Below are 11,217 nucleotides of genomic sequence, written 5' to 3' on the forward strand. Positions count from 1 at the left end.
TCTTTTAAACTTTATTGATATTAATGTGTTATTTTACTTTAGAAATAAATGTCTTGATGTTTAATAGTCTATCTATCACAAGACAATTTGGTATACCACAGATGTACAAACACGCTATTAACGACTTCCAATTAATTCACAGGACAAAAACAATGACAAACATGTACAGTTTTTTATATCTTCATCTTCACTGAAAACAAAAGTACAAAATTCCCATAAAATTGTCTGCAAATAAGGGTTTAAAGTATATAAGTACAAACCTTTGTTATGATACCTTGAACAAAAAACTATCCTAAGACATGGTCACAAAGTTAGCTTTTAATCTTTAGACTTCTTACAATCAAATAAATAAATAGTAGTTGCAACACAAATAAAAATCTATTAAATTATATCAGCAACCACCGGTCACATTTGCTTTTAATATTTAGACATCTTACATTCAAAGGACTGAAAAGCAGTTTCAACATAATAATTGCCATAGTTTCATCGCAAATGATGATATGCTGCTCGATAGTTAAAAAAAATATCATCATCACTTTTTTATATGATACAATTTTGAACGGAGCGAAAGGGCTATAGGAAGTCACCTCTTATGACCGAAAGTTGTTGTTTTTGTTAAATTTTTATTTTTTTTCATTATCGCACCCCTACATTTTCGGAGGTTGAACCTTCTCCAAAGCTTATAACAAGTCTTAGAGCCCAACTGAATCACGACTCTGGGTGCGGGATTTCTCGCTGTGGTGACGACACATTGGTGGCCTTCGGGTGGTGTCTGCTATTTGGATGGGTTGTTGTCTCTTTGACATATTCCCCATGACCATTCTCAATTTTATTAGACCAACAACTGTAGATTCTAATATCGTCCAACTATGGTGCAGTTCGGAACACTCTGGTCGTAAAACATAAACCACATTAATGTCATTTTAAAGTCAACAACCTATTTTACATTCTAGTCATTGTATATGTCAATACGTTCATTCTTAAATTATTGGAGATAAACAGCATTGTAAAAAAAGGTAGAAACATGCAAAAAATATGATTATTTGAACATTAATGTCAACATTACCAATTACTCCACAAAATGTGTTGTTGCGGATGTTTTTGTTAATAATTGTTTTTGTCATCAATTAGCACGTTGTTATGTTTATACAACAATACAAAGATGTTTCAAATTGTTTATTCTTAATACATTTTTATATTTAAAGTAAAATTGAGAATGGAAATGGGGAATGTGTCAAAGAGACAACAACCCGACCAAATAAAGTGTTTACATTTTTTTAATTTCACAATACTGGCCCGACATGAATCTTTTTTTGTCATCTATATAACAATCAAACTGTATCACATGTATAACAATAGTCTTAGGAGTCTTTCGGTTTTATAATTAAGATTTCAATGCTCCATATATTTATTATCTCAATTTTATAAATTTATTAATATCATTATACAATTGTTGTTAGTCCTTATCATTTCTTGAGGTACTTATTCATTTTTTCCCCGGATGTTGAGTAATCAGTTTGTATGACTGATGCACTTACCTTTAATACATGTATTATCTAATTGAAAAGAGGGATGTGGTGTATTAAAATTCGTGATGCAAAATTTCCCAAGCGCACCTGGCATCATTTAAAGCGAATGAACAGCGCTGTTACTTAATATGAAAGAGGGGCGAAATATACCAGAGGGAAAGTCAAACTCGTAGATCAAAAATAAACTAACAACGCCATGGCCAACAAAGACAAAGACAAATAGACAAATGAAAAACTAAGCAACACGAACCCCATAAAAAATTGTCGGTGATCCCAGGTGCTCCGGAAGGGTAAGCAGATCACAGAGACGTCTTCAACATTGAACAGAATCTCACAGTTCTATGCACATTCAAGATGACCTTTCACTTCGCCACTAAACAGAATCGCGACAATGCTTCATTTGTTATATATAAAGATGAGACAAGAATTGAAAACCACCCTTTCCAACAAAATGTCACTAAAGCAGTATTCAACCATTACTTGCTGTTTCCCTACCGATTTCATAGCTTTCTGTAATGAATCCCATTTCGTCCTGTCTTCCTAAATCTAAGCAAGCAGACACAAGTACATGTAATAGGGCTCTAATGAGTTTCCGCGTAAAAAAATCCAAATTGAAGGTCTTTGCTGTTGTTAAGTAGCAAATTGACAGTTGTCGTTCTAGAAGGCCACAGTTGACAACTGGTAATTTACTTGACAATTTTTGAAACATTTCCCTATGTTCACGAATTCACCCATCTCCTGATAGTTTTTGTTTGTATATTCCGTTTTAGCAGTTGTGTTAACATGTAATCAAGGAAACATGCCTCGATGTTTATATTTTTTTCATTGTGACCTGCTTCCTCATATTTATAAATGGGTTACCAGTGTCAGTACAAACTAGGTCACTTTGCTTTGAGGTTAATTTTTTGAATCAATTAAGGTTTAATGTTTTACAATAATATTCTTTACGATGCGTTACTTTTTTCACATTTGTTTACTTTCAAAGTTTTTCGATCTAATGTGCTCGTGTATTTCTAGATAATGAATAGATAAATAAAAAAAAATAATAACAATTTCCTACATAAAGTATAACATATTTAAAAAAAACACAGTTTTCGTAATCCTATTATTCAAATTCTACTACTACAGTACTACTACTTCTACAGCTTTCATCAACAACATGCACTTCTACTATTACTATTAATGCTGCTGTTGCTACTACAATTTCTACCATTAGTAATAATACCACTACTACTGCGTCTGCTACGACAAATTTATACGTTTGCTACTTGTGCTACTGTTGTTAATTCTATAGTTATACTATTAGTGGTGATGTTGCTACGTCTACTACTATCATACTCTTACTAATATTGTTGTTGTTTCTGTACAACTACTACCACTACTACTACAAGTGTATGTTGCTGCTATTTGTTCTATTTTATGTTTTCACTACCATACATGCAGTTTTAGAAATCCTATCGAGTTGTATTCACAGTATGATTCTGTAAATCTAGCCTAGAAAAAAGTTGATCAAACAGCTTTATTTCTGACATATATGAATGACACCATGTATAATCTCACAACCTATAAAAGATTCATCGGTCATACTGAATCATTTTATAATTTCTTTGAAACAACGTACTTTACTTTCTGGCCAAACGTAATTTTATTACAATTGCGTTCATTCTAGAAGAAAAGAAGGTAAATAGAAAATATATAAACACATAAATAATGTGATCATATTTCCTTTGATGACACCTTAAACAATCATTACCTGACTAATTGTTCCGACCAATCACCTACGCGTGTCCCAGAAACTACGTATATAAACCCTCTCGACTGGCGTTGAAAACAGTCATTTGTGCTTAAGATTGTCTCCAGTTTAACTTCTCAAAATGGCATTTAGTTTTGTGATAGTGTTTTTTCTCCTTGGTACTGTGGAAGCTTATATAAACATGGCAATGTATAGACAACAGATCTTAGATCACCATAATCAAGTTCGTCGGATGGAGCCTTCTTCTAACATGCAAAAGCTGGTAAGACATTTTAATAGGCTGAGTTTATGATATATTAAAAGTATGGATTGTTCATTTCAATCAGTTAAAATTGAATTATAAATTCATTAGAATTGAGTTGATGATTTTATCTTCAAAATATATGTATGGGGACTAATCTTGTAGTTCTATATTGGTACTATACATACAGAGAAACCTGTTCAAATGCTACAGCAAGATATAATTTCAAATATTTGATTTTCAACTCTAGAATTCTACGTTTTTCTATCTTAAATTTTGTAGAGCGGAATGTAAATTGTCATTTTGCTTGAAAGTAAATGGAATTTTTTTTGTTTTGTTTTTTACCGATTTTCAATTATTTAATAAAGAAGATATGCCAACTTTGGTTAAAAAAAAAATGGTTTTGCGTTTGCAATTAGAAATACAGATAAAAAACTAAATACTAAGATATGAATCCGAGATCCTTCAGATTCAATACCATACAGTCAAAACTTTTGGAAAACTGGAATAGTTATTTCGAGGAAATTCAGCAACCTTTTTCTATAAAATTCAGTCATGAAGTCAATGTTTTACTTGTTCTTCCCTTTCCACCATTTTGCATGTAGTTAAAAATGTCTGTCACTCTGCAAGGTTTTAAGGACCGTTTTGAATATAAAGTTCCTTTGCTAAATAGTTCGTCTCACATACGCTCGGATAAAACTGAGCTCACATAAAGAACAATATATCATGTTTATAATTAACCGTCGTCAATTATTTATGAAAGTCATGCACAATTTATCAAGTTCAAAATCAATGTTATATCGTACATACTTGTGAAACGAGTTTTAGGAAAATTGCATTCTTGCATTCTTAATAATGATGATTAAATAGTAAGTGTTTATTTCTATTTTCATTCTGTTATATAGACATGGAACACACAGCTTGAGAACGAAGCTACAATGTGGGCAAGCCAATGTATGTTTGACCATCAACAACTTGGTCGTGGGGAGAATTTGGCAATGCACACTGCTCCATGGGACTATCCAAGACTTATTTCAGTTGGAATTCAAATGTGGGCTGATGAAAAGAGACAATATACATATGGTAGTTCTGGATTTTCACAGGCGACGGGCCATTATACACAGGTACGCACCTCTATAACATTTTTCAAATGACATTCTATCATAAAGATTTCTATTCATCTCGTCTTCTGGACAAGATAATAACAGCAACTTAAAAAAAATCAAAAACATCTACAAAACTGAAGGAACAATTTCATTTTGCCTGATATAATTAGCCTGATCAGCTGCATGGATACACAGATAATTGACTTGTTCCAGAGCGGTACATATCCAAATAGATAAATTTATCGGAACTCTAGGACTTTATTTGCATATCAGCATTTCAAACCACAAAGCGCCTGTAGTCTGCTTAACTCGTCGTATGCTATATCAAATTATATAACCATTTCTATGTTATTTGATTCATTGGCATTATATCATTTTCATACTTTATGTAACTTATAATTATTATAGATGGTGTGGGCTGATACTACTCAGGTCGGCTGTGGAATGACCAGATGTCCGAGTTTGTCCATGGGAGGAGGTACTCCTATGCAGAATGCCTGGTTCTTAGTTTGCTTTTATAATCCAGCGTAAGTATATTGACCTTGTTTCTTTTTAATTACTTTTTATCTTAGAAAATAAACACTAGATAACATAATAGACAATGCTTATGATACGCTAATTTTTAATCTTATATCAAATCTATATTTAGTTTGAAAATAAAAGTTCCAAATTTCAATGCATGTCATACCGGTTTATGGACTATTGTTTAAATGGGAACATATGCATATAGGTTTTGTAAGACCAAATTTAGTTAATAGATTTGAGTTGATACATATGACAATTGTCTAGGAAAATATATGTAAATGCATAATCTGAAAAAATGTTTCGCATACTCTTATAATTATATATGTAATTTCATTTCAGTGGTAATTATATTGGACAATTGCCATTCAAACAAGGTCAATCGTGTTCCATGTGTGGTAGAGGACAGTATTGTGACCAAGGTCTTTGTTCCAGTAAGTATATTTATGTTTTTAATTTGCAAAGCTTGTAGAAGTACTAGTAAAAGAAAAAAAAAAGGGGGGGGGGAAATATACACAATTATATTTCGGAGTTAAATCAAAGTGTTATGTTAATATTGTGTAGGATGTTCTTCATCTATTTGCATATATCAATATACTTATAGGGATGACGGGTAATGTTTGCCTGTTATTCCTCGACATATAATTTTAAAGCTTTCCTTTAGTTCCTTGTATTATTCAATATACATATATATATATACGAGTCTAAATTGAAAACTACGTTCAAACCTATGACTGCGTTGGATAAAAACCGCAATTTTTATACGTGTGCATGTCAAACAAATTTCGTTGTAGAAGGGTCTAAAAACAGCACAAACAACATTTCCCAATATATTCTACTGTTTTCTGACAACAGTTATTTTTTACTGCCACGATATCTTAAAGTAATCTTATTTCCCAGGTACTCCAGGATCTCCATCTACAGGACCTTACCCTCAAGGAGGCGGTGCTCCTGGTGGTGCTGGTGGTCATGGTGCTGGTGGCCATGGTGCTGGTGGTCAAGGAGCTGGTGGTCAAGGAGCTGGTGGCCATGGTGCTGGTGGTCAAGGAGCTGGTGGTCACGGTGCTGGAGGTCACGGTGCTGGTGGTCACGGTGCTGGTGGTCAGGGTGCTGGTGGTCAAGGTGCACCAAGCGGTCATGGAGCTGGAGGTCACGGTGGTCAAGGTGCTAGTGGTCACGGTGCGGGAGGTCACGGTGCTGGAGGTCAAGGTGGTCAAGGTGCTGGTGGTCACGGTGCTGGAGGTCAAGGTGGTCAAGGTGCTGGTGGTCACGGTGCTGGAGGTCACGGTCAAGGTGCACCAAGCGGTCATGGTGCTGGTGGTCACGGTGCTGGAGGTCAGGGTGGTCAAGGTGCACCAAGTGGTCATGGTTCTGGTGGTCACGGCGGTGGCCATGGTGGTCAAGGTGCTGGTGGTCATGGTGCTGGTGGTCATGGTGCTGGTGGTCAAGGTGCTGGTGGTCAAGGAGCACAATCTCCTGTTATTAGCGGCGGACCTGGTATGCCAAAAATAGAATTTGTTAATGGATTCCCTGTTATAACACTCGGTGGAAACCCCGCTGCTTCTCCTGCTGGTGGACAATCTCCTGGTGGTGGACAGTCACCCGCTGGTGGACAATCTCCTGCTGGTGGACATGCTCCTGGTGGTGGACATGCTCCTGGTGGTGGACAATCTCCTGCTGGCGGACAATCTCCTGGCGGAATGGGAGGCTCACTCGTCAGTAAAACACCAGGTGGTACAATAAACATAATGGATTTCCTAGGTGGCCTTTCACCAAAACCTAACGCAGGACCAGCGTGTAGAGACAGACAGCCTTGGTGTGCAACATGGGCTGAGTTATGTCTGGATCCAACACATTCTAGAAAAATGAACTCACAGTGTGCTCAAACATGTGGAAAATGTCCACCCACTGCTGGAGGTTTGTATATTTTCTCTCCAATAATCTATTGCTAAGTACATCTAATATAAATCTGCATTTAAACAAAAAACACTTATTACACATTATGGGGAGTCTTTCATTTCTGTATTCTTAAATTTTCGGCTATTTTTACTTCAATATGGTATCAAATGTTTAAAATGTTCATCCGAGCATTAACCATAACCAACCGGGTTTTTTCTGTTATCGCTAGCAAGCTTCTTTAATAGTACATTGTTAAAATAACGATAAGTATGAATGAAAGTTATCTTAAAAAGCACATATATACATATAGGCAACAGCAGCATACCGCTGTTCAAAAGTCATTCAAATCGATTGAGAGAAAACAAATCGGGTTACAAACTAAAACAGAGGGAAACACATCAACTACAAGAGAAAAACAACGAAACAACAGAACACTGAAGTGCAACAAAAACAAACGACAATGCAACATACATAGAACCGAACTATTAGACAACTGCCATATTCCTGACTTTTTAATATACATTTATATTTATATATCTTATTTTTCTTCTAGGAGGGCCACCATGCATCGATGCTGTTGAAGGTTGTATGTTTTGGAAACAAATAGGAATGTGTCAAGTACCATTTTACCAAACGTATATCAAGGAGACTTGTGCTTTAACATGTAACATGTGCTGAATTAAACTGAAAGAATTCCAAAACGTTTACAGTATCTCTACAAATGTCCCATGAAAGACTAGAATGCATCCAAGTAGTGCAACGTGTTGGTGTTGAGACGGGACGTGTTTTGCTGGCAAAATTGATCTCATGTTAATGAATTCCTCGAGTGGCAGAGGAAAATGACTATGTTGTGATTTGTGTTATATTTTTGTACAATAGATGATATGTTTCCAATAAATTATTTTATATTTGTTATTTATGAGTTTATAATTTGCATGGCAATTTTGTGTTCAAACATACGGCAAAATCAAAAGCTCAAGCACATCAAAAGAATGGAAAACAACTATCATATTCCTGACTGGCTATTTTTCGAAAACTAAGAATTTTCTTATCCCAAGAATATATTACCTTAGTCGTATTTGGCACAACTTTTTGGAATTTTGGGTCCTCAATGCTCTTCAACTTTGTACTTGTTTTGCGTATTAAATTATAATCCTGGTACCTTTGATAACTATTGCTACAATCATCTTGTATCGGGATATATGCACTTAATCTATCGTGCGTCTAGTAAGACATTCTGTCTGTACTACACTCACTGGCGAGAGTTTCTTTGCTTTCACTACCAATGTTAATTTAAGTCAAAACTATGTTGTAGTTTTTCTTTCGTTGATAGTTCACGAAATTGAATTCCCAATGCATTCACCGTTAAATTAATTTATGATGTTTCTCACTTTTCCAAAGCTTACACAATTTAGAATAAAGTTCTCTTTATGTTATTCCTTTGCACATACCAGACATTTCGGGTAGGATTCAGTATTTGTATATTGTCTTGTTAATATCTAAAATGAAAGATCCTACTTTCGTAGAATATACTTAATAGAAAGAAAATAAAGCCAGTGGAACTTCGGTTTTTGAAGTTGGCGTTTTGCTAGATCTTTCTTTTACACTCAGTGTCGTCTGGTTTGTTGCAATTGTCGTTAAACAAACATGCTCAGATGTGTAGCACTTCAATAATAGAATTTCGTTCATGTTTGCTGCACTAGTAGGTAGAGAAAATATTGACTTTTATCTAGACGTTTTCAAGAAGTGTTAGTGCGCTTGTTGTTTGTAGTATTAGTTCTAATCAATATAGTAGTACTGGAGAGATGCTTTTATTTCACAGGTCTCTCCATCAAGACCGTGTTTATCATGGAATCCTCCAGAAACAGGCTATACGCACGTTGTTTTGCTTTTAAAATATTCATTCCACATTTCCATTATGTTACCTTTGAGTAATGTAGTTCTAATGGTTCAAAAATGTGTGGCATTCTCAATTGATGGCATATGGTTCGGTCCCTTCTTAAAGGGTGAATGTTCGGTTCCTGTTTATGTCTTTATGGGAGATGTTTTAAAATTACTACATTTTTTATTGGTTTTAGTTTATAGCCTTCTATATGTGCGTTGTCATAAGCCATATTAATGAGTGCTTGATCAGGGTCTTTACCACATTATCTTGACTGATAAGTACGATGTTGTCTTGACATACTGTATTATTAACACTAATTTCATAGCCAGTTCCAGTTGTTACGTACATTAAAATAAAAGAGTGTAGGACTACACTTTAAGCGTTTTCGTATACTAGTAGGTCTTTAATCAATCCCCGATGACATCAGTTTATCTACGCAACGTCTTAGTTTACAGATTGAAGGGTTTAACTTCGCTTTGCTGGTAGATAAATTGATGTTGTGTGTATGCTGAAATTGTGTTTTCCTTGGTTTCTACCAATGTATTCTTTCTGAACATAGGTCTATTGGTTTTCTAATGTGATACACTTTATTTCTTCCATGGAATAGCTACTTCTCTGTTTCCTCGAAGCATACATATTGGCAGAAGTGGTTTATTCATATCATTCACCTTGCCCCTAATTTTTGTTGGGTTCGTGTTGTCTATTCTTTAGTTTTCTATGTTGGGTCATGTGTACTATTGTTTGTCTGTTTGTACTATTCATTTTTAGCAATGGCGTTATCAGTTTGTTTTCGATTTATGAAGTTTGACTGTCCTTCTGGTATCTTTCGTCACTCTTTTATATGTTCATTAAGCTGTGTTTGGAACGAGCAATACATTTGAATGAGGATTCTATCATTACTTTGTAAAAGTTTATGAATTATTGGGGGACCACACGCTTTTATGTTTTTACAATTGAGACAAGGTGTATTTGAGAATTCGTTGATTTTTCTATACCTGTTATAATTATACGGGTTAGGTTGAGGCTTTGTGGTCATAAACTAGGCTGCTGTGTTATAGTTAATATAGTATTTCAGTATTTCTATAGTCACTAAGTTCGTATTGGTTTTGCGTTGCATAGTATGAAGCAGAAGTTGGCCACATATGTTGATGGTTATCAATTACATAGTCTTCATTTTGTTTGTATGCATATTTCAGTAATTGCCTTGGTGGTAGTATATTACAAAGCATATTTTTCTGATCTGGTAATTTCAACAATTGTTTACAGCTCAGTGGTTACGCAGTAAGACTTTGTACAGTGGTTTGTGTTATTGGGGCTAACTTATAGTTTTTTTTGCGTATGATTTCCTATGTTCAGTTTGCCTATGACTGTCTCTCTATGATAATTACGAAGCTACTTGCAGATTGCCGCCGTAAAGCTTTATTCTGTCAAACTATTTCGTGTAGTACGATGTTTGATAATTTTGTACGGATATTTAGTGGTTTTTGGTCAATCTTTATAGTTTCATCTTATAATAGAATCATAGCTACTAGATGGAGCATCACATATGTGTCACATGGGGGAGGCAGTTAGAAGTAGGTTGCTGCCAGAATTAATACTTCTGTTGAGAAGTTTAACAATTCGTTCTAGTTATAATTTCTTTATTCTAGAAGCATTTTCTCATCACATATATCATTAAGAGATTTTTTCTTAATTTTGAATTGCTTTTTTTAATTTTAAATTTCTCTTGCTCTTAGTTCACTAGATTTTGAAATTGTTGGATCATCAAGGTTTTGTTGTTTCACTTTGGGTATGTTTCTGGGTTTCAGAATTAGCTTTATGTTAGCTGGTTGTGTTGATTCTTCATTCAGAAATTTTGTTTCTTGGGTTTTCTCTCCAATAATCCTGTTAGGGGTTACATTAACTAGACCTTTGTTAATACTTTTTGCAGTTCTACTTGGAGTATATATGACACAGCATACGAATGTTTTGTTTATTTCGGTCATACATTTTATGTTGTTGTTACAATCTTTGCATTTGTTCCAGGCTGTCGCAATAATTATATAGTTTTACTTACTGCGCTATTCTCCTCTAGTTGTCAGTGTCTTTAAATTTTCATTAATTCGGTTTCTTTAAAATAAATTGCTGGAAATGTCTGTTTTATGTGCACACCCCTACATTCTCATGAGGCTAAATTTGCTTCTCAACATATTCTGCATTCAAAGTTCTCCACCACGATTGAGTTTTTTGCTATTTGGCTCCTTTTATTAAATTTGTTACATGTTCTGTTTCCATTTGCATTT

At 34.7% G+C, this 11,217-nt stretch overlaps 1 protein-coding gene across 2 annotated transcripts; it reads left to right on the forward strand.

Moving 5' to 3' along the window:
* Nucleotides 1–3,360: 3,360 nt before the first annotated feature.
* LOC134705049 (loricrin-like) lies at nt 3,361–7,963 on the forward strand. Of its 2 annotated transcripts, XM_063563821.1 has the most exons (7): nt 3,361–3,544; nt 4,429–4,647; nt 5,038–5,156; nt 5,494–5,585; nt 6,052–6,306; nt 6,361–7,068; nt 7,604–7,963. In XM_063563821.1, the coding sequence occupies exons 1-7, from the start codon at nt 3,404–3,406 to the stop codon at nt 7,726–7,728; spliced, it is 1,659 nt and encodes a 552-aa protein (XP_063419891.1). In that variant the 5' UTR covers nt 3,361–3,403; the 3' UTR covers nt 7,729–7,963. The 2 variants fall into 2 exon arrangements, with proteins under 2 accessions (XP_063419891.1, XP_063419890.1); XM_063563820.1 differs by having other exon boundaries at nt 6,052–7,068.
* The last annotated feature ends 3,254 nt before the right edge of the window (nt 7,964–11,217 follow it).

Source organism: Mytilus trossulus, chromosome 2, assembly GCF_036588685.1.
Source record: "Mytilus trossulus isolate FHL-02 chromosome 2, PNRI_Mtr1.1.1.hap1, whole genome shotgun sequence".
In the NCBI taxonomy this organism is placed as follows: Eukaryota; Metazoa; Mollusca; class Bivalvia; order Mytilida; family Mytilidae; genus Mytilus; species Mytilus trossulus.

Excerpts from the sequence above, each read along its gene's own strand:
- LOC134705049 (XM_063563820.1), top strand. The coding sequence starts at position 3,404 with ATGGCATTTAGTTTTGTGATAGTGTTTTTTCTCCTTGGTACTGTGGAA. Across the intron at positions 4,648-5,037 it reads CGACGGGCCATTATACACAG|ATGGTGTGGGCTGATACTAC; the intron begins GTACGCACCTCT and ends TAATTATTATAG. Across the intron at positions 5,586-6,051 it reads TGACCAAGGTCTTTGTTCCA|GTACTCCAGGATCTCCATCT; the intron begins GTAAGTATATTT and ends CTTATTTCCCAG.